The sequence below is a fragment of the Malaclemys terrapin genome, chromosome 1 (genome assembly GCF_027887155.1).
Source record: "Malaclemys terrapin pileata isolate rMalTer1 chromosome 1, rMalTer1.hap1, whole genome shotgun sequence".
NCBI classification, from domain to species: Eukaryota; Metazoa; Chordata; order Testudines; family Emydidae; genus Malaclemys; species Malaclemys terrapin.
In genome coordinates, this window is record NC_071505.1 from 102,089,268 (window position 1) to 102,117,138 (window position 27,871).

A 27,871-nucleotide genomic window follows, 5' to 3' on the forward strand; every position below is an offset into this window, starting at 1 on the left:
TATCCTATCTTCTAGAACTGGAAGGGACCTTGAAAGGTCATCGAGTCCAGCCCCCTGCCTTCACTAGCAGGACCAAGTACTAATTTTGCCCCAGATCCCTAAGTGGCCCCCTCAAGGATTGAACTCACAACCCTCAGGTTTAGCAGGCCAATGCTCAAACCACTGAGCTATCTCTCCCCTCTAAGGCACATAGAGCTTCACAATACCTCCTGGAAAAGGTGGTCCAGAGGTAAAATACATGCCTACTGTGCACTCATTAATGCCAGAATGTTCATTTGCATTCAGATCTCAACAGACTTTAAAATCATGCCCAAGCATTGGATTCCCTGAGTTACATGTGCCATTGAGTGTTGTTGTGATTACTTTCCTTTGTTAGCTGCCAACTGAGCTTATCTGGTGAAGACAGAACGAAACACAACCTAAAGCCTGTGTGTTTTTCACTAGCTATGTGCCCCGCCCATTCCCAATAAAAGAGTCTTTGTTACAGAGCTGCCTCTTGGCGTAAGTCTGCCGCAAAATGGAATCCATCTTTGCTGATGACTGTCATAACCTTCAGCACGGCAAGGTTGGGCCTTGTATCCCATTCAGTACAAAGCAGGTATCTAAGAAGCAGAGCAGTGGAAACTAAAAGGACAGATTTTCAAAGTTCTGAGCAGGAAGATGTGCAAACTGAAATTAGGTGCATGCAATTGCATTTGCACAAATGCCTGCTGCCTGCAAGAACCTTTCCTTGACGCAGTGACAGGCTCCAGCAGCGGGGAACTTCCAGACCCTTTCCCCACTGCCTCCCACCTGCTAGAGCCTTTCATAGCTGCAGGGAGCTACACACCATAGTGACAAGTGTGAACGCAGCCTGCCTTCACTGCAGCGTGTAGCACATGCAATTATGGTTGCACAAATGCCTCTCCCTGCCAGAACCTTTTGTGGTAGTGGGGAACTGCCAGATCTTTTTCTTGCTGCCTCCCCCCTGCCAGAGCCTTTCACAGCTGCAGGGAGCTACACGCTGCTGTGACAAGTGAGAATGCAGCCTGCTTTCACTGCAGCATGTAGCTACACATGTATTGCCTATATTCTACATGCTGCTGTGAGTGTGGACAATGCATACGTCTGGGAGCAGCCATTGGTGCTCATCCCCTCTTCAATATACCCCGGCACTGGTAGTGTCTGAGAGCCAAATTGGACCCTTCACCACTTATTTCTATATACTTTCAAATCCAGGAAACAGGGCCCTGCAAATGACTGCAAGTCCCTCACCCTGAGGCCCTTGGATAAGCTCTGCCGTCACGGTGGTGATGGATAGGGGTGTATTTTGTATATCGTCTCTGTAAGCTGGTTCTTGCAGAAATGAAAAATTAGAGCAAACCACTGACTGCAAAGTGGGTGGTGAAAATAACCCTTACACCCGACCTTACCGGGTCCATTTTCACCCACATGAGCAAGTATCACCTGCAGCAGGGAGACAGGTGAAAGGAGGCTCTGATTCCAGTCTTTAATAGTTCGGCAACCTCACATCTTAAAGGGGAAGGACACCATGTGTTTTTGTCCATCCTGAAACTGATGTTGTCATGCATTGAAAAGCCTGATCCAGTGCTTGTTCCTTCCTTCCCTTTTCCCTCAGGAGCATTCTGCATTCCTGCATTTTCTCACTTTCACTCCTTCCCAACAGCACTCCTAAGCAGGAAACCCTGCTTGACTGCCACCAGCCCCTTCCAAGTAAATAGGCCACCTCCATTCCTGGTACTCTCTGATGCAGCTGATAGGGCTCACTCCCACTTTCCCCATCTGGACCTAGGATCAAGACACCAGGGGCCAAAGTGTGCTCTGTTACACCCGGGCAATCTTACTCGAAGCAGTGGACATGGCAGCACTGTCCCAATGGACCAGCCCAAGCAATCTTTTCCTGCTGATGAAATGATTCCATGGTCCTTACCTGATACGTAGAGAGTTTGTGCCTGGGCCCTGACACTGAATCTAGATTCATGCACTAAAAGAGGCGGAGATCTGAACAAATCCAGGCTACCTCCCCAAACAGGGAGGAAGTGGCTTTAGCATGTAAACTCCGGTAATCTCTTGCAGGGGAGCAGCAACGGTCCAGTTACCTTTTTTAAACCAAAGCTGTAAAAACAAAAATATCCCCACCCCCTCATCCACCTGCCAGCCAGGGCTAGTCCTTTGTCATAGCACAGTGTTGTGAACAGCTCTCCGGGGCCCTGTGACTGAGTACCCTTTCCAGCCCTGGTTCTGCAGCCCACCATAGCAGCCCTTTCATCTGACTCAGCAAGGCAGAAAATTCCAAGACAATCAACGTTTGGAGCTGGGCTGGAAAGCGTGTTTTTATTGTGGTTGGGGGGGGAGGGAGATGGGGGCTGGAGGGGCTACAGGATGGGGAGAGGTTTAGTGTTTTTGTGTTAATCAATCTCTGAATCTGGCTTAGGAAGGAACAGGGTGAAATACCTTCAAGCAGAGACTCTATTTATAGTGTAGCCCCCCTCACTGCTGTGTGGCTACACAATGTGGACCCAGCACAGTGGCACCGATATGACCCTAGAGAGGGATGTAGCTGATGCCCTTGAATTCCATGGCTCAGACTCTGAGCACGCACGCTGTATATGCCAGCACTCGAGAGATTAAGCTGCCCTGCTGTCACGTTGGTGGCATCTGACTATGACCAGGTTGTAAAAGATTATGTGATTCCTAAATTGAGTCATCAGAGCAAGATGACCCTGGGAAATATCTGTAATGGTGTGCCTGGACTGATGTGTACACAGGGCTGTGATTGCTGAGCTTGCAGGGAGAGCGTCTAGCTCTGGCACTAAAGGGTACCAGTTTAGAAAATACCAAGGAGGGTATGGAGAGGACAAATGTAATTCACAGACTTGTTTGTTAGACTGAAATACTCCCGTCTGCTGTGCACATGGAATGGATTTTGGTGTTAAGCAGTGTCTGTCACACTGCAGCCATTCCCAAAGCAGTGACGTGGGATGCTGTGCCGGGCAGTGGCTAGGCCAGGGGTAGGCAACCTATGGCACGCGTGCTGAAGGCGGCACGCGAGCTGATTTTCAGTGGCACTCACACTGCCTGGGTCCTGGCCACCGGTCCGGGGGGCTCTGCATTTTAATTTAATTTTAAATGAAGCTTCTTAAACATTTTAAAAACCTTCTTTACGTTACATACAACAATAGTTTAGTTATATATTATAGACTTATAGAAAGAGACCTTCTAAAAACGTTAAAATGTATTACTGGCACGCGAAACCTTAAATCAGAGTGAATAAATGAAGACTCGGCACACCACTTCTGAAAGATTGCCGACCGCTGTGCTAGGGGCAAGCGCACAAGCCACTCGGCCTGATTCTGCCTTCAGACACACCCGTGCAACTCCCCCATTGAAATTGGTGGGAGATCTGCATACATATTTGAGGGCAGAATCTAACCCATTATGCTTTAAATACTAGCTCCTACACAGCTTTGGCCACTAAGGCTGGGTTTTCAAAGGAGCCCAACAGAGAATTAGAATAGGATAGTCTAATAGTATAGAATGCAAGAGAATTTCTGTGGGATTTGGGCATCTAACTACCCTAAGGCTCCTTTAAAAATCCCAGTCAAAAACATGTCTGATTAAGAGGAGGAATCTGAGCTAGGAAAAATGGCAGGGATTGGTTCACTTGCAGCTCACCTTTAGATTCTCCTCTGAAGTACTGATCAGAAACTGAGACAGAAGGAGGCAGCACAGAAGAAGAAAACAGCACAATCAGCTGCCCAGTAAATGCCCCACGTGGAAGACCTCCAGCCTCCCGCTATGGAAATTGTCTCCTTGGGTACTGGATGGCTTAGCTAATTGATAATGAGCAGGGGAACATTTTTATCCCTGTCCCTGTTTTGAATTCAGCCCAAGTAAGTAATCGCTGAAAGTTTGTTCCTACTGGGAGCTGTTGAATGATCTATGTGAAATGGGATAATGGTCTCAGTCCAGTTCCCAGCAGTCAAATGTTCATGTTGCAGAAACCACCATCCCAATAGACATCAGCTGCCAGCCTTTAGAGGCCTCAACAAAGAAGTTGAGTAAGGAAGGTTCCAAAGACATCCCTAGGGGTGATGGCTCCAGGTCCGGCTGGAGGAACGTTGGAGGGTCAAGGTGGGGGAAGCTTGCAGTGGCACTGCCTGTGTTGTGTGGCTAACCGGAGGAGTTCACTCCCCAGGGAGGTCAGTCCAATGCTAAATTCACGTAATGTTTTGTAAAGGTTATTCAAGGAGGTAAGAAGTGATTTTGTGTGTTCTAAAACCCTTGCCCCTATCACTTCATCTGCCATTTGTTCTCACGTGGTGCTCATTAGGTCTTGATTTGAAAATATAGGGTTGTTCGGACAGGGCAGGCTCATAATGGACTGAAAGCCCCATTCATGTAGGGGTAGGTGATTAAAGAATAGGACTGACAAGGCTCCAAGGCTCTGGCATACTGTGCACCATTGGCTAAGGCTGTTCTCCGTAAAAGTGTTTGTGACTCATGTGTGCAGCTTTAGGAAGGAAGGATGAACAGTAAAGGGGGCACAAGCAGAAACTATTAGGTTTTAACAAATAAATGATATTCCTTTTTTGCGCTATAAATCCACTTTTGTATGTTAATGACTAGCACTGGTGATAATGGCCAATTTCCTCTGCTTATAGAAAGCAGCCCTTCATGAATACCAAGCAGATACCACTGTCACCTCTGTTCATCAACCATAGGAATTCAGTGATTATCAATAAAAATTGAAATTAGAAATAAATTTGCAACAGGGAGGCAATTACACAAAAAATCTATTGTGTGCGGTGATCTCATTGAGATCTCACAAGCTAAGCAGGGTTGGACTGGGCCACTCTGGATACGTCTACATTGCAGTTAAACACCTGCAGCTGCTCTGTGCCAGCTAACTTGGGGACTGTAAAATTGCTATGTAGATATTTGGGCTCAGGCCCCAGCCCGAGCTCCAGGAGCCCACGAGGAGGGAGGGGCCCAGAGCCCAGACTCCAGCACGAGCCTGAACGTCTACACTGCAACTTTACAGCCCCGCAAGCCAAGTCAACTGACACAGGCCAGCTGCAGTGTTTAATTGCAGTGTAGACATACTCAGTGTGGATGGGAGTCCCAGGTGCTGAAGAAAATTGATGTTGGTGATCTATTAGATGGTACTTTCCCCTCTGAGTTACTGTTGAACTAATGTTGGAGGGACACTGATTCTGGAGGTGTCACCATTCAGATGAGTTAAAACCAAGATCTTGACCACTTCCAGGCCTTAAAGATTTTAGAGAACTTTTTAAAGAAAAGGTTTGTTAATGCATTTGCTCTGGGCAAATATTAACTTAGTAACTCGCACTGAATAATACTTTACCCCACAAATATTCCCACTGGTTTCAGTGGAACTGCTTGTGGAGTAAAATACAAATATGCATGAATAGGGATGGCTGAATACACCCCTGAGCAACTTGCATTTTGGCTCCCTCGGATTCTCTTTGCAGTTTCACGTGGATACAGTATTCTCCTTCGCTTCCTATCCTGAATTGTTGGGAAATGTTGCTATGTGCTGTTAAACCGTTTCTGTGTTTCACCCCACTGGTGAATGAGCTAATCCTTGTGTATTGTTTGAAAGGTGCTACATCAATGTAAGTTGCTATTACTAACAACATCTCTTCCTGTTATCCCTTTCCATGGATTAATCAAGAGCTGACGTGAAATGGTCTTTTGCCAAAGATAAACTATTTGGCCCTGTCAACTCTAGAGCTTGCGACTATGTTTGAAGCCATTTTCAAACACAGTTACAGTTGCAACATGTTTGTGTGTGTTTTGTAACTCAACACAATTATAAAGCGTAGTCCAACCACTTTAAAGAAACTTGCTTGAACTCTGCTGGTGGGCGTAGTTTATGCCCACTTCTGGCTAGCACTTTTCTGGGAAAGAAATAACTAGGTGTATCCACGCTGGAGCTGTAATTTCCAGCTCAAGCAGACAAACCTGCACTAGCTCTAATCGAGCTAGCAGTGTGGCCCTGGCAGTGGGAGGGACTCGCCACCCAGATTACGTGCCTAGGCTTCCAGACGCGATCATACTTGGAGCAGCTAGCCTGTCCCAGTACTCAGGCCACCATGGCTGCCTTTCTAGTTTTAGTGCACTAGCTTGATTAGAGCTAGCGTGGGGATGTCTGCTTGAACTGGAAATTGCCCCCCACCCCAGCTCCAGGCTGACACGGTCTGTCCAGATTGGAGCACCAAAGCCTGCTGGCTAGCAGAACTGTGTTCCCGAGCAATTTTCCAGCAAGGTGGCGACTCTTGTGCTTTGTATTCCAGCACAGACAGGTTCCTAGCATATTTCTCATTCTCAAATCCCCCAACGCTCCTTTATTGTCTGAGCAAGTCAGTGAAAATGGGCATTAGTGCTTAGAATCCACTGTTTTGCAATCAGTGTGAAAACGATACTCACACCTTTCATGCACCAGAAATTGTTGTTGTTTGTGTATTTGTGTAAAGTAACCAGCTGCTTTACACCTGAGTGACTTGCACATACTAAAGCTCCTTTAGCTGAAGTGAATTCAGGGGCTGAATAGCACGTTCCTCCATGGAAAGTCCAATTGACGTCAATGAGATAGTTTGGAGAATAAAGTACTACCCATGTCAGTAAGGGGAGCACAATCTGGCCCTTAGTCATCATACATGTGTTAGGATTGGGGATAGGGAACTGACTCTTTTTTGTCTCTGGTAATAGATGTTTGAATTTAGGTTTTAAATCTCACATTTTTCCATGTGAACTAACTGGAACTAGTGAAGTAAATTTTGTGTGGATACACCTATCTGAATCTCATGAAGTATCCATTTTTCTACCTGACCTGTTCCACATCACATTCTTCACATTCCCTCTCTCCAGTTCAACTAGATCCTTCCTTCATTCTTCTCTGATCCCATCCTCCCACTCCCCTGACTCTCAGTTCCTTCCCTCCAACTATCCCTTTTCTTTCTCTCTCCTTCTCTATTGCAAGACTCCCAATACACAACTCCCTCTTTAACCCTTAAATTCCTCTTGCTTCTCCCACCAATCCTCCTAGCCCATCCTTTCCCTTTCCTGATCCTCTTGAGTCTCTATATTCTGTTCAGTTCTGTTTGGGGTGGCAAGGAAGAAAATATTTTGGATTTGGCACACTCTCTGTTGGCCTTTAGCCAGCTGTTTTGTTTCAGGTTTAGTAGCCTAGGGTATCCCTAGCTCAGAGGTGACCCAGGTTTTATTGACCAACCCTTAGGAAGCCCTGGAACTAATGAGATTTGAAGACAGCAACCAGTCCAGGAAAATATGCCAGGCCTGCTGAGACCCCAAGATGCATTTCTGCAAAGGCAGAAGGCCCGATGGGGGAGAGGGAGTGAGTGTGATGGGGCCTCTGAGCCAAACTGACCTGAAAAACAAAAATAAAAAATTTTGGTTCTAGTTGAAGTTTGGATTGAGATTCGGGCCAGTTCTCATTTTCCTATCCCTAACTGTGACCCAGCTGCTGCCTTGGAATACATTAGCAGGGATTTCTCTACTTCTTTGTGTGCTCTGTACTGAAAACTATTTTACTGTAGTTTCCTGAAGGCATTAACCCCCCCGCCCCCGGATGGGCTGACACTAAAGCAATGAATGGTGATTCTTTTTAACCACCATCTTCTCTTCTGTTCAACAGCAGGCCTGGCCTAGCGGGACCCAGCAGATCCTGCTCCCTCCAGCCTGGCAGCAGTTGACTGGAGTAGCCACCCACACCTCAGTCCAGCATGCAACTGTCATACCAGAGACCATGGCAGGGACCCAGCCGCTGGCAGACTGGAGGTAAACCTGGAATATTGTGTGTATATCTGTGAGACACCCACTATATGTCAATGTCTGTCTGACAGCCTCTGTGTCTGAGTAGTTTCTAATATCCCAGGCTGTGTGTCTGGGCTAACACTGAGTGCACAATGGGCGCAGGCTTTGCCCACATAGCCACTGGACTCCCAGCATCTGACTTGGTCTGTAAGGTGCTTTCTGATATTTTGAGTATGAAGGGAACCATCCATCATAAAACCAAATTCAGGTCTAGTCTCTCTTAAGCTGCTCCATATAGCTCTGTTCTTGTGACAGGATAACATCTTACAAGAAAAAAGATACACGCTCCATTCTTGATCCCAGCGTCTTCTCCCCGACCAGCCACATCTGCCTTGGCTTGTTTAAAAAGCCAAATAGCCCTATTGTTTTGTGCAGTGTTGTATCCCAGATTCGGTTTGCAGCACTTTTGGCGCTGGTGAAAACTTCCTGAGAGATGGGATAATTCTGTGGGGGCTGGGAAGACACATCTGTGGAGAGTTATGCAGGAGAGATTTGGCTCTTTGCAGTCTCAGTGCAGGCATGGATAGTGGATCTTTGGCGTTTTCAGGCAGAGTGGGAATAGAATTCTGGCCGGGTCCTGTCTGTGCTGCAGCTGTTTGTGAAATCCTGACCCTTGTCAAAGGATTAGGGTTGGGGAGGCGCTTCTCAGGCCAATTACTTTGAACCCATTTATCACAGTAGACCCTTCCCGAAATCATTCCATTAGTGGTTTATTTCATCTCTCCTGGAATGAGGAATGTAAAAGGTTAACTGGTAAGCATTAGGTTTACCCTCAACTGTTAACCCCAGCAGCCCCGCACCAGCCGGAGAGACTCCAGCCTAGGCAGCCGTGCCCACTGGGGGAGGGGTCCCGGCCGGGCACAGCCGGGCCTGTGGGCCTTTAATCAATATTTACATCCCTACCTGGAACGTCTCCAATGATGCTGTCTTGACTGTCTGCCTTTGATAGTCTTTCCACTGACAAGTTGCTCTTACTTCTTCAAAGGGTCAGTGTGAGTAGGCACTGAAAGGAGGCAGTAGTGAGGATGGGAGCTGCAATGCATGGCCTTGAAAGTAACAGGATTAAAGTGGCGGATAAATAGGGAGTCCCGTAAGGCCAAATCCTTTGCCCCTGAAGCAAATTCATATGAGATGTCAGATTGGCAAGTCCCCTTGTCATTTTCACCCTTTGTACTCTATGAAAACAGGTACCAAAGAGGCGCTAACTCTGCTCTTGTAGTCTCCAAGACAGTCAGTCACAAGCACAGCATAGTTAAGGAGTTTGAAATCTGTGCGTCATTGTCCATCCCCAAATGAACCTGGTCAGATTGTCACTTGCTCCATTGCTGTGGTTTATTCCCGAAAATAAAGACATCACTACTTCTTTCCCGGAGGGTTTCTCGGTGAACAGTTGGTGGGTGGAAGATTTTGTTTCAGCAGGCTGTCTCCTCTCCTTTTGCCTGGGGGTTGTGCAGATCATCTCTACATTGAACCTTATTTGGAAGAGTGGGCCTGATGATCAGGGTTATATGTCATACCCAGGTGGTCCACAGAACAGCACTGGTGGGAGATTGCTACTCCACTGTGAGTTGGTACCTTACTCCAAAGACCTTGTTCTACTGGGACCTTAGGGAGTGTTGGTTATTGTTGGAACTTGGAGTCTTCTTCTGGCTTCCCTGATAGCCTATGTGACATCTGAGTTGTGGGTAATTGCTTTTGTGAGTCAGACCTGAAGGAGCTGGAGGAGGTCTTCCTGAAGGACAGAGGCGGGATTGGAGCGTGTAGGTGGATACTGTGGGCAGAACAACAAGCTATATAGCAAAAGCTACCCAAGTGGTCAAAGTATGAATGTGTGTGTGTGGTTTTTTTTAAGACTTATCCACAGGCATAATGTTACAGTCTGATGACAGGACTTATACTGCCACATAGACGGTTTGGTTTGGTACTGAGCTGAGTCCCTTCTTCCTCGGGCAGAGGGGGGATAGGAGAACTGCAGAGGCAGTGAGTTCAGCACTAGGGGAAACAGCAACATGCATCACTCTCAACTGCCTTCTTCTGCCAACGCAGCCAATGGCCCTGAGTGGCTCCAGTGGGAAATGTGTCCTGAATATAAACTAGGGGCATGCCCCCCCGCACCCTTGTGAGAGAATGAAGCAAAGGCCTCTGAAAAACAAAGGGAAACAGCCCTTCATGAGAAAAACACCAACCCTAGCTTGATGCCAGGACTGGCATGCCCAAGGTCACCTTTAGCTGGGGGCATTTCTGAGGCTAATGGAAGCCTTTTAAAGAACTATTACACATTTAAAATGCATTTATCTCCAATTTCCCTCCTCTTGCAGAAACACACATGCTCACGGCAGCCATTATAATCCCATCATGCAACAGCCTGCGCTTTTAGCTAGTCACGTGACTCTTCCCGCAGCTCAGCCCTTGAATGTGGGCGTGGCTCATGTCATGAGGCAACAGCCGACCAGCACCACTTCCTCCAGGAAGAACAAGCAGCACCAGTCATCTACGAGGTAAGTGGCAAGGAGCATAATGGAAGCCTAAGAACTCCGAGGGCCAAATTCACTGCTGAAGTTGATGGAGCTGCATGCATTTAGGCTAATGGCAATTTTGGTGGAAACTGTCTAAAGAGAGGGGAGGAAATGCCTTTTCCCCAACATACAGCTTGATTCTTCTCTCATGTGTACCATGTGTAAATCAGGAGGAACTAGGTGGACTTGAATTAGTTGTAAGTGAGAGAAGGCTCAGGCCCATAGTATTCTGATTCTCTGTATATATGTACTGTAGTAGGGTTCTGCTCAGCTTTCCGTGAGAGAGGCGAAGTCACTCAAACAGAAGGCCATGCAATCGTGCCTATTTAAATCCATTAAATTGATGTCTTGGCAGAATTAGTGGATATTGAACCACTTAAAAGCCCCGTTGCTTCCACTTCAGTGCATATATATAGAACAGAGTAGGTATAAATATAGACTGCATGATGAAGTGAGGTGGCATACAATTTTAATGCCCTGTGTTTGGGATGACCACCACACTGTGAGCGGCAGAGCCACAAGTCAGTTGTACAAGTCTCCGCAAATTAATGCCAATCAAAACTCTTATTACCTCCCACCCTCCCCCCACAAAAAACGATCTGTGTTCTGTTTATGCAGTTCAAATGTACTGATTCAGTAGGCCCCAATCCCAACATATCCATAGACAAAACGTGTGACCGTCTCCCTCTATCTAATCTCAATGACGCTCCTAAAAGTGGCCACATTTCCTCAACATTGTCATCCCCCCAAAAGGCCACATTTTCAGAAACAATGGACGTTAGGTGTGCACCTAGAATATATCCATTCAAGAGCAAATGGGTGATTGCATATATGCAGGGATAGATCCACTGGTCCAACTGTGATGCACTCGACACAAAGTGAAGGGCAAAGATAGCCCTAAGCCGCCTGTACTCGTCCCTCATTCTAGATGTGTCCCTGGCATACATTAGAGCAGTCTTCTGGCTGCCCTAGCTTATGCTCATCTACAATGGTCCCAAGGGAATCATGGGGGCATAAGGACATCTCTTGCACCAAGGTCTGGGAGCGGAGGTGGCATAGGGGCCACTATGAGAGTTTTGTGCCACCCAAGGATTCTCTTACACATGGGAATTTTGGGGGGCTGGATCCATCAGTTTTATGGATGTTTTGTCCTGCAGGCGTGGGGCCAAGTTCTGGCCCATAGCATGCAGTTGCATGAACAAAATGCAAGAATGCATGTGCAATAACCCCCTCACTCCTGTGGTAATCCTTGTGGGTGGGGCACACTGGCAGGGTGGGTATGTAAGAAGTATACTTTGCTGCTGCATGTGCTGTACCTGGTTTGTGGGCAGAAAGCTGAGGTCTTTAGGGCTGTTAAACCAGCACCTTCAGTGAGCACTGAATTTTTCTAAGAAAAGAAAGAGGAAGAAAGAGAGAGAGATATCCAGAAATGGCCCGCTCTTACAGGGTACGTCTACACAGCAAAAAACCACCCGTGACAGCCAGTTTCAGTGCCCGCATCAACTGACTCAGACTCATGCTACTTGGCTAAAAATAGCAGTGTAAAACGTTCGTGCTCAGGCTGGACCCTGGACTCTGAAACCCTGCGATGGGGGAGGGTCTCATATCCCAGGCTCTCGCCGGAGCAGGAACATCTAAACTGCTATTTTTAGCCCCATAGCACAAGCCTTGTGAAACCAAGTCAGTTGATCTGGGCTCTGAGACTCGCTGCTGCGGGGTTTATTTGATTGTGTAGCTGGACCTACAGAAGGGGAAAAACAGAGGAGCTCACAGCTCTTAGGTGACCAGATTGGGGCCACAGAAACTGTACTGAATTCACAACCAGTTCCACTGTATTTAAGATGCCAGTGTTCAAATCCTTCCCGTTTGTCTGCTCTCTAATGTGTAAATGTTTCATTTACTTTGGGAGGATTCCAGCCGTCTTACCCCATTTGTAATACAGAACAGAGCCAGTTAAGACCCAACAAGCCAGTAAAACAGGGAATAAATCACAATGCATCTGGACATACAAAGTGTTTCCCCCGCCCCCAGTAATCTGCCACCAGGGCACAAGGCGTCTGCATTAGGAAGGAGTCCGACACTTTCAGAGCAGCTGCTTTCCACAGTCCTCTATTTTACGTTATTTGTGATGCTTTTGTATCCAAATGAGGGATATGCTCCTTTTGAGAAGAGGATACTCCATGTTTCTCATTGGTATTCAAAAGGCACTGCAAATGCTACTGTGCAGTCATTTGTTATGCAAAGGACCCTGTGTAAGTCAGTGCAGTGTAATATGTCCATAATTTCTTCCCTTTGATGCATGCCACCTATTCCTTTTGTTAGCTTTCGGGCCAAACCAAAAACAGTCAAAACCTGCCTGTAAAATGGAACAAGAACCAGAATTTTGCTGCTTCTTCGAGTGCTTGCTCATGTCCATGCCATATTAGGTGTCTGCGCTCGCCACATGCACCGGTGCCGGAAGTTTTTCCCTCAGCAGTATCCGTAGGGGACCAGCTCTGGAGCCCTCTGGAATGGTACCTGCATGGCGTGGTATAAGGGGCGCCGCCAGCTCCCCCTCCCTCAGTTCCTTCTTGCTGCCAGTGATGGTGCTGGAACGTCTGCTGCTTTGGCTAGCATTGATTCCATCTCTGTTCTTGCAAACTTTGAAATCCTATAAAATGGTTTCCCTGGCTTCTGTTATCCCCTCCCTGCACCCAGGAGATTTGAAGGATGCATACTTCCACATAGCAATCTTTCAAGGGGACAAACACTTCCTCCAATTTACAGTGGGACCCCACCACTACCAGTTAGCGGTCCTCCCATTCAGCCTGGCGACAGCACCGAGATTGTTTAACAAGTGCATGTCGGTGGTAGCGGCTTACCTCAGGCGCAGGGGGATTCAGATCTACCCATAGCTCGACAACTGGCTCGTCAAGGGCAGCTCCAGGTCTCAAGTCCAACGGGATGTCGTGGTGCTTCAGGCCATGTGCCGCTCTCTGGGCCTACTGGTAAACGACAAAATCTTGACGTTAGTGCTAGTGCAGAGGATAGAGTTCGTCGGAGTGGTCCTCGACTCGACCTACGCCAGAACGTTCCTGCTGCTGGAAAGATTCCACACGTTGATGAACCTCATCGCGGAAATCTCCACGTTCCCTCTGACTACAGCCAGGGTCTGTCTGCACCTCCTGGGTCACATGGCAGCATTCACTTACGTGGTCCACCATGCCAGGCATCGGAGGGGGCCCCTGCAACAATGACTGGTGGCAGTCTATTCCCAGGCCAGAGGGAAAGATCATTACCATTCCCCAGGTGATACTTACCTCACTGCAATGGTGGACCTACCGCAGAACAGTCCTGAAAGGGGTTCTGTTTGATGACCCCCCTCACTCCATTCAGTTGGTGTCGGACACCTCAGACCTTGGCTGGGGTGTGCATCTCAGCAACCTCCAGACACAGTGGATGTGGTCTCCGGAGGAGGCAAAGTTGCACATAAACGTCAAAGAGCTCCAAGCAGTCAAACTGGCGTGCGGAGTCTTCCTGCCCCACGTGTCGGGCAAGGTGGTACGAGTCCTGATGGACAACACAGCCTCGATGTTCTACATCAACAGGCAAAGGGGAGCGCGCTCGTCGGCTCTCAGTCAAGAGGCACTCTGTGTATGGGACTGCTGCATCAGCCATAAAATCCACCTGGAAGCTTGTCACCTTCCCAGCGTCAAGAATATGCTGGCAGACCAGCTCAGCAGGGACTTCTTCTTTCACCATGAGTGGTTGCTCCATCCAGAGGTAGCCTGCATGATCTTCCAAAGGTGGGGAACTCCTGACGTGGACCTGTTCGCCACCAGACAGAACAGGAAATGCCACTGATTTTGCTCTTGCCAAGGTCTGAGCAAAAGCTCCCTCTCCGATGCCTTCCTCCTGTCATGGTCGGGGGGCCTGATGTACGCATTCCCTCCAATTCCACTCATCAGCAGGGTCCTGGCAAAGATCAAGAGAGACAAAACACAGGTTGTCGTGATTGCCCCGGTGTGGCCTCGCCAACATTGGTTTGGGATGCTCATGAGCTTGTCAGCGGCCGCTCCCTAGCCCCTGCCCAATCGCCCGGACCTGCTGCCACAGGACCGCAGCCAGCTCTTACACCCCAACCTCATGTCCCTCCACCTCTCGGTGTGGATGCTGCATGCCTGAACCTGGAGGAGTGGACCTGTTTAGAAGAAATCCAACAAGTCCTCCTGGGGAGTAGGAAGTCCTCAACTAGACTGACTTATCTGGCCAAGTGGACAAGATTTTCCCACTGGGCATCTCTGCCTCGCGTTCTTCCATACAGGCTGTCCTGGACTACCTGCTCCATTTGAGGAACCAGGGTCTGGCACACTCTTCCATTAGAGTGCATCTAGCGGCCATCTCTGCTTTTCACCCACCGATCCAAAGACAGACGGTGTTTTCCCATGACATGATGGTCAGATTGTTGAGAGGGCTCGAGAGACTCTTCCCGCAGCTATGGACTCCTGTCCTGCAGTGGCATTTTAACTTGGTCCTCTCTAGGCTCACCGGCCCACCCTTTGAGCCGCTGGGTTCCTGCTCCCTTTCCCACCTGTCATGGAAGGTCGCGTTCCTGGTGGCAGTGACATCGGCAAGACGGCTCTCTGAAATTAAAGCCGTGACCTCAGAACCTCCATACACAGACTTCTACAAAGATAAGATTCAGTTGCGGCTCCACCCGGCCTTCCTGCCAAAGGTGGTCTCCACCTTCCTTATGAACCAAGACATCTTCCTCCCAGTGTTCTGTCCCAAACCACACAAGACCAGTGAGGAGAGGCGTCTTCACACCCTGGACATCCAGAGGGCCTTGGCTTTCTACTTAGAACGTACCAAACCTTTCCAAAAATCGACTCAACTCTTCATCACTACACCGGATAGGATGAAGGGTCACCCGGTATCCTCGCAGAGGATTTCCAATTGGATAACCTCATGCATAAGGACTGTTACAACCTGGCGAGGCTTCCGCTGCCGCTGATTGTCAGAGCCCACTCAATGAGAGTGCAGGCGTCTTCAGCGGCTTTCCTGGTGCACATCCCTATCCAGGACATCTGTAGAACCGCAATGTGGGCCTTTGTTCATACGTTTACTGCTCATTATGCCATCACTCAGCAGACCAGGGATGACGTTGGGTTTGGGAGAGCTGGGTTCCAATCGACACGTTCGTGAACTCCTACCCACCTCCAGGGGTACTGCTTTGGAGTCACCTAATACAGAATGGACATGAGCAAACACTCGAAGAAGGAAAGAGTTACCTTTTCCATATCTGGTGTTCTTCGAGATGTGTTATTCATGTCCATTTCATGACCCGCCCTCCTTCCCCACTGTTGGAGTTTCCGGCAAGAAGGAACTGAAATAGGGGGAACTGGCAGCGCCCCTTATACCACGCCATGCGGGTGCCACTCCAGAGGGTGCCAGAGCTGGTCCCCTACGGATACTGCTAAGGGAAAAACTTCTGGCACCAGGGCATGTGGTGAGCACACACACCTAATATGGAATGGACATGAACAACACATCTTGAAGAACACCAGTTATGGAAAAGGTAACTGTCTTTTTTCCTTTGACTCTGAAAATGTTCTGCTAGTGGGGAGGGGGAAAAAGGCTTTAGAGAATAATGACATGAATACTAGAGAATATGCGTTCCTTCTTCATTCAGGGTTTTTTGTTGCCTCCACCCTCTGATAGGCAGGCACTGTGTTTAGGGTCCTGATGCAAATGAATCCTCATTTTCCTTATTTACTTTTAGTGCAGGGGATTGAACTAGGAAGATAGAAAGGAGGGAGTTGAGAATATTTTCCCTCTAGTGAAGAAAAACCTATTTACTTCTCCCACCCTGCACCCACTGCCTTTGCCACCCCACATCAGAGCCAAATGAAACTGAGTATCAGAGGGGTAGCCGTGTTAGTCTGAATCTGTAAAAAGCAACAGAGGGTCCTGTGGCACCTTTAAGACTAACAGAAGTATTGGGAGCATAAGCTTTCGTGGGTAAGAACCTCACTTCTTCAGACTTGCATCTGAAGAAGTGAGGTTCTTACCCACGAAAGCTTATACTCCCAATACTTCTGTTAGTCTTAAAGGTGCCAAATGAAACTGACTGTCTCCCCCTCTGGAACATCTCAATGTTGCTCCACAATGCTGTTGAGATAAGGAAGGCTGGGCAAAAATTTTCTGTCAAAACTTTTTTTTGGGACAGGAAATTGGATTTTCAACTAAACAACAGTTTTTTTGTGAAAAATGTCTGATTTCCATGGAAAACTTCAATTTTGGGGGGTTAAAAAACTGAAATATTATGGATGAAAAACCAAATATTTTGATTTGGAAATGCAGCCGTAGTGCCTCATGGGAGTTGTGGGGCCTTGTGCTCCCATTCTCTTCAATGTGGTGGGCTGCTTGGCTGGACTACATCTTCCAGGATGCACCATGGCCAGGCTTTCCCATGAGGCAGCATTTCCAAATTGAACTATTTTGGTTGAATTTTTTTTTATTTTTTTGCCAAAAAAAATCTAAATTTTCCACAGGAAAGAAACCCAAACATTTTTCAGCCAGCTCTAGTGATGAGTGATATGAGGCACTCCCTTCCTCCCTCCCTTGAAGAGGCGAATACACCAGTTTTGTAGTGTGCCCAGCCCTCACCAACAAAGAATGCGAGAGAGGTTGACGCCAGGACTCAAAAGCCAGTAATATCTGAGCAATCCGAGTTTTAACCAACTGATTGTTTTTGTCATTTTCAGAAACGTGTCTACATATGAGGTTTCGTCCTCTCAGGCCATCAGCTCCCCTCAGCGATCGAAACGCGTGAAGGAGAACACCCCCCCTCGCTGTGCCATGGTGCACAATAGCCCCGCCTGCAGCACTTCTGTCACGTGTGGGTGGGGAGACATGGCTTCCAGCACCACACGGGAGCGGCAGCGACAGACGATAATCATTCCCGACACACCCAGCCCTGCAGTCAGTGTCATCACTATCAGCAGTGACACAGATGAAGAAGAAGAACAGAAACATGCACCCACCAGGTGAGCAGTGATTCTGTACTCCACTGGGAGTTGTGGTGCGGGAAACTCCGCAGAGTCTTAGGAAATAGGGTTGGAACTCAAAGACCACCTAGACAATCTAGTCCATTGGTACACAATGTATGCTGTATGGGCCAACAGTGGCATGGAAAGCAATTCCTGGCAGTTGCCCTAAAGAAACTCTGACAGGAAAGTTGGCATGGTTCAGTAATGAGAGTACTAATCTGGGGCTCAGGAGAGCTGGGTTCAATTCCCTGCTCTGCCATAGACTTCCTGTGTGACTGTGGGCAATTTACTTGATCCCTTTGTGCCTCAGTTACTCCATCTATAAAATGGAGATAATACTTCCTCATCTCACAGGGATGTTGTGAGAAGAAATATATTAAAGATTGTGAGGTGCTCAGATATTAAGGTAATAGGGGCTATATAAATACCTAAGATAGCTACACAGAACAAAGCAGTGAGGAACTGGGGTTGGGAGAGCAGATAGTTCAAGATCAGATCTCTCTTTCTAGGTGATCCATAGAATGAAATGGTTGTAGAATATCCTATCTAGTCCAATCCTCAGCCTCTGTGAAGAAGGCTACCACACTATCACGTCCATATACAGTGCTTCTCCTAACTTATTCTCTAATGATTGTGTGTCATGAATACCTCATTAGGTGAAATAAATTGTGAGGAATATCTGTTTAATTCTCATTGGTGGTCATATCACAAAAAATATTCCCACTTTTGGAACTAATTGGCACCCCATTGGTTGCCTCAGCAGGGAGGCAAAAAACGAGTGGACCATGAAGACTGAACGTCCCTCTTCTCATAGAATTGATCCACCCAGTCACAGTAGATACAGTGGTACAGGGAAGCTGCCTTTGCTGTTCTTGATCCATGAATAAAGAGAGGACTTCTTTCTCCAAGGCTCTCATTTCAGCACCTTTCCTCACATGCGCACAGTCAAAGCCTGAGCACTCCAGGTTTCCCTGTCCTACACCAGTCGCAAAATGTCAGTCTGTTTTAGGAGCTGCAGAGAAGTAGCCTTGCAAATAGCTGAATAATTACAGAATCTTTGAGCTACTAACTCAGCTGGGAATTTTCTAGCCCTGTCCCTTCAATAATAAAAGATAAAATTAAAGCATCTTTATTTAGAACCTGCTCCACAGCAGATTGGCCTTCAATCATCTGAGATATCTATATCTCTGAATCTCAGTGCTGTGATGATTATTAGTGGTGCACTGAAAATGTGTACAGACGAGATGGTGCCTGCCTCAGTGAGTTTACAACCTTGTATAGAGAAACGAGGCACAACAGGGCTTTATTTTCAGAGGTGCTGAGCACTCATATGATCTCAGTTGGATTGGTGGAAGCTCAGCACCTCTCAAAATCAGGCCTGTCATGTACCAGATGACCGGAAAGATGGAGAGATCATAAAGCAGCGCAGGATATTTTACTATTTTTTGTTGTAAATAATTATTATAACACTTCTTTGGTCGGTTGGTTTCACAGAAAAAGTGTATTTCAAGAAAGGAGTTGGAAAAGAGGATGGAAACCAGGTGCAGTAAGAGAACGGTATTCCAACTATTGGTGATATCATGGGAGAAGGTATAAAGATGAGAATGGGAGAGGGATACAAAGGGAAGCTGAGAGGCCTTGCCGGGGGAACAGAAGAGATCAGAGAGGTAAAGAGGTGTGGATTTCTGCAGGGCCTAGAAGTTTAGAACAAAAAGCCGGTGAAGGGATGGTTAAGAGGACAGCGATCCACAGAATGAAAAATCTGAGAGAACCCCTCACCTAGTCCAATCCCCAGCATCTATCTAGAAGAATGCTACAGTCTTCCAGGATTATTGGAATGGCAGAGCAGAAAGATTATCTCGATTGGAAGGGAACAAGTTGGAAGCTGGAGGATGAAGGGGAGAAGTGGTTGCAGTAGTCAAGGTGAGAGATGACTAAGGTGTGGACAAGGAGTGGAAAGGAAAGGATGGATTTTAGAGATGGTGCTAGATTCGGCCAGGTTTTTTTTTTGTTTTGTTTTGTTCCGTTTTTTTTTTTTTTTTTTTTTCCCAACAGCTAGTATTGTGGGGACAAGGAAAGAGAAAACTTGAAAACTAACATTGTGAGGCTTGGTGAATGGGAGGATGGTGGGATCGTCAAGGATGAAAAATGGGGAGCTCAGGAGAAAAAACAGGGATTGAGTTTTCATCATGTTACATTTTGAACTGGAAGCACAATATCCATGCTAACATGTGAGGGAGACAGAGGAGAGGCTGGATGAAGAAAGAAGAGGTCAGGGGAGGAGAGGCAGTGTTAGGAGATGCCAGCATGGAAGAGTGTATGAAGTTTCCAAGGGATAACTTGTAAAATGAAGATAGGAGTGGGCTGAGGACAGAGGCCTGAAGGGCACTGGCCAGAGAGCTGGTACAGGAGAAGCTCCAAACTAGGGCTAGGTGAATAATCAATTTTTCTGTTTGGCCATTGAACCAAAAAAAAAAAAAAAAGTTTTGGATTGGACTGTAACATTTTTTTGTTTGTTTTTCTTTATGAAATGAAAAATCGGAAAAAGTACATTTCAGATCAAACTAAACATTTTGTTCAACCCCAAATTTGTTTTTGTTTCATTTTGGTTTTAGGGTTTTAAATTTTTTTTTAAATTTTTTAATTAAATTAAGGAAAATTCCGAAACAAAATGTCTTTCTCAAATGAAAAATCAAAATATTTCATTTTGGAAATGCTGTAACAAAATGTATGGATGTTTCTGATTCAACCTGAATCTGCATTTTTTGTTGAAAAAACTATTCATGTAAAAAAATTCACCAGCTCTGCTCAGAGCAGAATGACTGGAGAGGCAGGGAAGGGCCAGAGTCACAGAAGCAGAGGGAGAAGAGAGTCCAGGATGAGGGAGTTATCTTTGGTGAAAGCATCAGAGAGATTGAAGTCAAGTTGCTTGGGACCCTTTGACATGACCAAATCTAGGGCCAGATCCTCAGCTGGTGCAAAACAGAGTAGTTTTATTTGAGTCAAGGGAGCTGCACCAGCTGAAGATCTAATCTGTAGTGTGCTATCTGAAGTTTGCTACCTTTAGCTAAGTTTCTCATCCTTCTTGTGCCTCTCCAAGAAAGATGGGAATTCAAATTAAATATATGTGTTTGATGGGAGAGAATGGCCAACTATACAGGACTGTACAACAGGGGCTGCAAATGAGCCTAAAATAAAATTGTAACATTTGGAAATCATGCAAAGACTTTACTGGACTCATACATATTTGTGGAAATTTTAGCCTGTTCAGCAACGATGAGTGCTGGTAGCGTGAAAGCCATGGGGGTAACTTGGCACATATTATTTGTCAATGTCCTACTAGACACTTTTGGTCAAATATTACAGAATTAATATGGGATCATAATTTGCTAATTGAGTCAGAACTAACAGTCTGTCCCAAAGCTCTTTGATGTCAGTGGAGTCTTTCCACTGTTTTCCCTGATTTTGGATTAAGCCCTAAATTTATTACATGATTTTCCTTGAGTCCCTGGGACTAGAAAGTCGTCGTCTTCCCCAAAATAAATAAATAAATGCATTTGCAGTTGTCCATGGTTATGCAAAGAGATTGCTCTTTAGCAGATAAAAAAGTTCTTATATCCCACTCACAGTTTTAAAAGACCGGTAATATTGACATGGACAAAATTGTCCCACCTGCATATATTGGGCCTGATTCTCAGTTATGCTAAAGCCCCTTTACAGTGCTGTGGCTGGAGCACTTAAAAGTGAGCGTTTACTCCTACTTTAAGGTGCTTCTGCAATGCCAGGGCAGTACAAAGTGGCTTTCTAATAAAGGAGGGTCAGACCCTTTATTTGTAAGAATAAGGAGAATTCCACATGCTATGGGAAGAATTTCTTTCCTATCTAATGGAAAATACAGGTGTGCAAGTGAAAGTTTTGAGAAGTCACTAAGGTGGTGTAACAGGCAGTCCAGGACTTTGTTTAATTCTTCTGTGTATTTTACATTGTTGATATGTATAGTTTTGTATAACTATTTTAAAATCAACAGATATTTTTAAAAATTGCCAGTCCCCTTTCTCAGAAGCAGCAGGAGCTATAAAGTTTCCATGGGAAGTCCTATGAGTCTTTGGAAACGTGGTTTCCAATGTAGTATTACAAAAGCGTGCCACCTACTGGAGACTGGTATTATCGTCCTTGCCATAAATTGCAAAGGGGAGAAGAGTAACGCTTGTACGATGACTTTACCACCAAGAGATCTCTAGATGTCATTCTCAGTTCATTGTCTTTTCCAAAGAAACTCCCCTGAGCTCAGCATCCTTAGGCCAAAAAAAGATGGTCTCTGCTATGCTGAAGAACAACACTTCTGTGAGTTATTTCTCTGGAGAGAGAAGTTTAGGTCCCACTGGTTTCCCTGGAGGTGTGAGGAAGTTCAAAACAGAATTCAGATTTTACAGATTTCTTATAAATTGAGAGACTTGTCATTTTTGTAAGTTTCTGTACTAAAGTCCTCCAATACTATGGCAATGGGAGCCAGCCAGACAGATTGATTGCTAGCATTCCTCACTCATAGTCACCTGAGCTATGTAGCCCCTCCATGACTTTTCATTTTATAGGTTCTTTTTTTAGGTGTACATACTCAGCTGATTAAATACTTCTGAAGTTAACAGGGGAAAAATAAAACAGCTTAAATATAGAACAGAAGCACAAGTGCATCTTGGGATGAATAAATTATGGATATAAGCGAGTGAAAGAATGTGTATGCTGCTCGTGAATGAATGACACACAGGACTGGGCCAGCGGTAATAGCAGCAGGAGGTGTAATTTCACATGCCGCTAACTCTAGCGTAGCAGAGCATGGCAGGAAGAAGTGATTGAAAGGAGGGCAGTGAGGAGGTGCCCTTCGTGACTTTATAACAACAGAAACAACAACCCCCACAACAATTTTCTAAAAAGAAAACACTGATGATTCCTTGGCTTAGAAGGGGACTTTTAAAAGAGAAAAGAAGCAGCGGTTGTACCCGCAAGGAAGCATGAGATCCTTTCACCTCCCAGTTGTCATCCATAGCCCTGTTGGTGCCCTAAAGCAGTGTTTCCCAAGGTGGGTTTTAACCCACCAGTGGGTTGTGGGAAGGTTATAGATGGGTTGTGGGCCCGGTGTGGAGGGGAAGTGGGTTGGAGAGTTAGCCCACCCCAAAACAGTGGCTCCTGTCCCGTGGGGCTGTGCCTGGCTTCCCACTCCAGGTGATATGACCTGGCGCATAGAATTGCAATGCCACTCAGGTTTGACCCAGCTGCCCCTTCATGGCCAAACAATTCTGTGCGCCGGGACCCAACACCTGGAGCGGGGCCCAGCCCCATGGGACAGAAGCCCCCATTGCAGAGTGAGGGGCAGGCTCACTCTCCAACCCCTCTTCCCCGGGCCTCTCCTTAAGAGTGGGCTGGGATTAGGGTTCTGGTACAAGAATGGAGGAGCTGCTGTGGGTGGTTGGTGCCCCCTCAGCGCGGTGAGGAGGAGGCAGAAGACAAGGAGAAGACACTGGGCTATGATTTTGGGCCCTCCCTCATGAATTTGGACTCTGAGTGGATCCCAAAAAAAGACAAAATGCAGCTGGTGGGTTGCCTTACTAAAACGTTTGGACACTACTGCCTTAAGAATCACCCCTCTCCCATCTCCATTTCCAGTTTCTACCCCTCAAACTAAAGGCTCCATACAGTAGCCACTATCCTTCTAGGCTAGGCAGACTGAGTGTAAGTGTGTCCTATAGACCTGTCAGGCATTGGCACGCTTCACTATCACAAAATTCACCGTTAGCTTAAAAAAGAAAAACTATATGAGACGTATCATTTATACAACTGATTGTGAGTGGATTAATTTGTTATTCACACTTACTGTATTACATAGATTGGGCCAGATTCTTGCTCCTCACATCGCAAAGGCAAAGAGCATTTCCTTAGAAGGGCAGCTGGGTTTTCTTCTTACATGGGGGGAGTCCTTGGGTGGCATAAATTCAGTGTAACTGAGGAGCTAGAGCGTTGTTTCTTTGTGTGTGTGTGTGTATGTCCGTGCTTGCAGTGCAGTAATGTTCCAAGAGCCCAGTCAGGAGCAGGGCCCATTGTGTCGTTTACAAACACACAGGAAGCATAAACCATAGTGTATAAAGCAGGGATCGGCAACCTTTGGCACGCGGCCTGTCAGGGAAAGCCCCTGGGCGGGCCGGGCCAGTTTGTTTACATGCCACGTCCGCAGGTTCGGCCGATTGCGGCTCCCACTGGCCGCGGTTTGCTGCTCCAGGCCAATAGGGGCTGCGGGAAGCAGTGCGGGCCGAGGGATGTTGCTGATCCTGGTATAAAGCAAAAAAAGTACTGTCTAATTTATATACACATAAGCACTTGGTATGAAATTGTATCCCCATTAAAGTCAAGGGCAAAACTTGTATTGACTTTAATGGGGTTACGATTTCACCCTTGATATATAATATATAATGGTATTATTAATGTTGTTATACATAGCCATCACACTGACTAATCACAATCATCCGAGAACAAAGTTAGAATTCCCATCCTTTCTCTAAAACAAGTAAACAAATAAACCACCCCAGGCAGCTAGTGCTTGGAATAACAGACAGCAGAAGCTCTCCCACCAGGCCTGCAGTAGCAGAACCGTTTCACACTGCTAAATGCTTTAGCATGTCTGACTCCCTCCAGTAGAGGGCAGTGATGAACACACGTACAGCTCATTCTGTATCAAGTTCAAGTTCCGGGTTGGGTCTCAGACAAGTGAAAACAGATCCAGTGGGCTCAATATCGTTTCTAATGAATATTTCTCATTTTCATAAGCACTGACTGTGCAGTTCTGTGTGATGCACAAAGAGAGGTGAAACGAGAATAGCAGGATATGTCAGAGGTCAGGTGAGGATGAGGTGGAATGGCAAAGATACGTAAGGTCCCAGCACTGAAATAAGCGGCAAATCATGTTTCAGTGTTAGGGATTTCAGCCTTCACATGGGATTTCCTTAGTTTTTGTGGGTTTATGTGGGTAAACTTTCTTTGCATAGGGTTTATTGTGGTTCATTCTGAAGTGGCAGCAATTCAGAAAGCTGCAAGTTATTGGGCCTTGAGAGCCATAGAAGAGAGTGTTATAGGCTTAGCCCTCTTCTGTGCATTGGGCCATGTCAGAATGCACTATGATGTGGTTTCTAGAGAGGTAAGGTGGTATGGTGTAAATGCCTGTGAACCAAAAGGTCTGTTTGTGAAATGGCTGCCGTTTTTGTCAGCCCTAGGGCCTGAACCAGGGAGCCTCCGCAGCTGGAAGTATGAGTCGCTACAGTCTGAGTTAAGGAGGCAGACTCTCAAGCTGAGAGCTGTAACAGGCCATGACATATACTGACCAACGTATTAAATTCGCATCTTCTAGGACTTGATATTTTCAGTTAGGCAAAGAAGATCCTGGTCATGAAAAACTGTCAGTCCTAAAAGACTTAGGGCCCTCAGTGGGTAGAACTCTGCTTCTATAGAGCGATGTCGATTTACAAAGGCTGCACTGCCAGACCTTAGTACAGTGGTCCCCAAACTGGGGGCACGCCCCACTAGAGGGGAGTGGAGGAACATTCAGGGGGGTGCATGGCAGGGCCAGGGAGATCCTCCATGTGGGATGGAGAGGGTGTGCCACACTTCCAGCCCCGCTCCAACCACAGCCTCACTCCTCCCCCAACCCCATTCAGCCCCCAGTCCTGCTCTGTCTCCAGCCCGGTGCCAGCCCCCATGGTGGGGCAGGTAGGGAGCACCATGCTTCCAGCCCTGTGCCGCTCTGCCCCAGATCAGCTCCACCCCCAACCCCATTCAGCCCCCAGTCCTGCACTACTTCCAGGCCCGCTCTGCCCCCCAACCCCGCTCTACCCCCAGCCACAGCTCCACTCTGCCCCCTGCTCCACCTTCATTCCCTCTCCACCCCCAGCATATCCCAGCTTCACCTCTAGCCCCAGCTCCTTCCTCCCTCATCCCCAGTTCTGCCCCCAGCCCCACCTTCAGCCCAGGTTCCACTGCTGAGGAAGCCTTGGCAGTGCAGTAATGGAGGGGGGGAGGCGCAGACAGATTCTGTTACTGGTAAGGGGGGAGCACAACTGGAAAAGTTTGCGCACCACTGCCCCAGGACCAGATCACAACACCATTTGGCCAGGCCGCCCCTCCATCTGGCTTCATACCTTCTCCCACTGCACCAAGCGTCTTCCTTTTCCTCCTTCAAATCCCGTCTGAAACCCCACAAGCCTTGCTATGCTGATCTCCTCTTGGAAAAGGGGCCCAGTTCTTTCTCTCAGCTGCACCCAGGCCATTTTGATGGAAGTCACCAGAAGCTGTCCATGCATGCTTGAGAGCACAGACATGCGCAGTGCCTCCATACCTCTTGGACGTGAACTGTTCTGTGGTCTGAGTTTGATCTCAAGCTCTGTAGGGCAGGGCACTTGTCTTTCTATGCACCTGGTAAAAACACTAGGCATACATATAGAGATTTATAATTAATAAAGAATAATCATCTTAAAAGGCATTTTTTGCAGATGCTACTCTAAGAGCAGCTTAACAGTGCAGCTTGGAGTCCTGGCTGCAGAATGGATACTTTGTTAATCTGTAAGGGTGGACTGCCACCCCTCTCGAGACTGCATGCATGGGCTACTATGACTGCAGCAGGGAGAGCTGCTGTCCAGGCAGCAGCAGCCATGAATATACGCAGGTGTATTAAGAAGGGTGCAGGCCACATCACTGTTTTTAACTATGTTTCTGAATAACCTGGAACTTCCACAGAAAGCTGCAGCTGTGCTATAGAAACACAGAGAGCCTGCCAAGTAGGCTACCTTAGCGCCGTGTGACAGGATGCAGAGGCCCCTCTTTCAGTGAGCCGGGAATTAACACCCCTTCCCAGATTTACATAGGTCTGCCAGGTCTAGTCCTGTAACACAGCAGGCCACGGACTGAATGCCCATATCAGACTCTCATGGGAAATCAGAAGGGAGAATAACCACTTGCTAGTTGGAAGGCTTTGAGAAGGGAGAGCTCCTGTGTGGCTTTGGTTTCAGGGTGGGATTTTCAAAAGGCCCGTTGAAGTAGATGCCTGACTTTAAGCCTGAGAGTAGTCCCGTTGAAATCAATTTATTTTCAGTGCAAGTTGGGAAGCTAACTCACTTAGATGCTTTTGAAAATCCCATCCTGAATCTCTTTGGCCCCACTTCAGAAAGGTACTTAAGCGGGTACCTAGTTGTAAATATATGAGTTGTCCTATTTGGCTTCTCTGTTCTCTAGGGAGAGATGTACGGGCTCTAACACTGATTATAGTTATTAACTTTTATAAAGAAAATCAACTTGGATTTTCAGTGGGACTACTCATTTTCTTAAAGTTAGGCACCTTGCTGAATGGTTAGGCCATGATCCTGGAAATATTTATGTATGTGCTTAACATTACTATCTGGAGTCGGCCCATTAATTACATTGGCACTACTATTAGTAGTTAAGCAGATGCATAAGTATTGGCAGGTCTGGAGCTTTAGTCTTGCTCAGTTCCCCATCTGTAAAATGAAGATCATAATACTCCTCCCTCTCTTTAGAGGGCTGGGGTTTTGTTCATTTTATATGTTTGATTTCTAGTGCACTTGATTTTCTTATTGTAACCAACGCACCTTGAGGAGGAAAACTTTGCTGATGGAAGCACAGTTCTTTCTTTGATGATGCCAGCTTACCTCCTGTAGCAAAAGAAAATAACTAAACATTGTCGTCGTCGTTGTTATTTGTAATAGGAAGAGGCTGGTGGCCCCAGCCCTGTTCTGCTCGGCAACGTACAAACATCTAACAACAAGATGACCCTGCCTTCAAGATCTCTCAATCAAAATGGCATAAAATATGAAAATTCTAGAATAATAAAACACCCAGATTTCATGTCTAGGAAAAAGTGCTCTTCCACTCCCACAGCTGAGCCCCTTGCATACCAAGTATCAGCCAGGAACAAATGTTTACAGCTCAGCCTCTAAGCCCCGTATGTAAGGCAGAGGCTATAAAAGAAACGCAGTCAGAACCTTATCAGTTGTCAGAGCACAGTTCAGTGACTTCATTTTTCTTTATAAAAGGTAATAACCCTCAGTGTTAGAGAACATACGTCTCTCCTTCTCAGGCAGAAGAGGGCAGTTGCAAAGGGCAAATATTACAGTACTCGTAAATGTGAAATTACGGCATTTCTATTAGGCAGATGGAATATTGATGACAGAGTCATTTTTATCAGCTTAACATTCTTTCTTGCAGCACCATATCAAAACTGTTACATCTTCCTTCAAATAAGGCAGTTGTCATTCTAAGACACGCCATTATTCTCTCCATTTCAAACACAGCACCCTGTCCGTCTCGTGATGGAAGAGGGGATTAAATTGAAGAATAGAGCAGTTTGTTACTGCAAGCCCTTTAAAAGAAGTCCTTTACTCGTGGGAGGAGTGGATTCAATTCTGTGCT

At 46.7% G+C, this 27,871-nt stretch overlaps 1 protein-coding gene across 2 annotated transcripts in view; it reads left to right on the forward strand.

The window, feature by feature from the left end:
• The window catches only part of HIPK2 (homeodomain interacting protein kinase 2), a 190,851-nt gene that overhangs the window by 145,109 nt on the left and 17,871 nt on the right, over positions 1-27,871 (forward strand). For both annotated transcript variants that reach the window (XM_054033549.1, XM_054033559.1), the window contains exons 10-12: positions 7,682-7,824; positions 10,179-10,358; positions 17,123-17,404. In XM_054033549.1, coding sequence (XP_053889524.1) covers positions 7,682-7,824; positions 10,179-10,358; positions 17,123-17,404 — 605 coding nt within the window. The remainder of the gene's footprint in view (positions 1-7,681; positions 7,825-10,178; positions 10,359-17,122; positions 17,405-27,871) is intronic.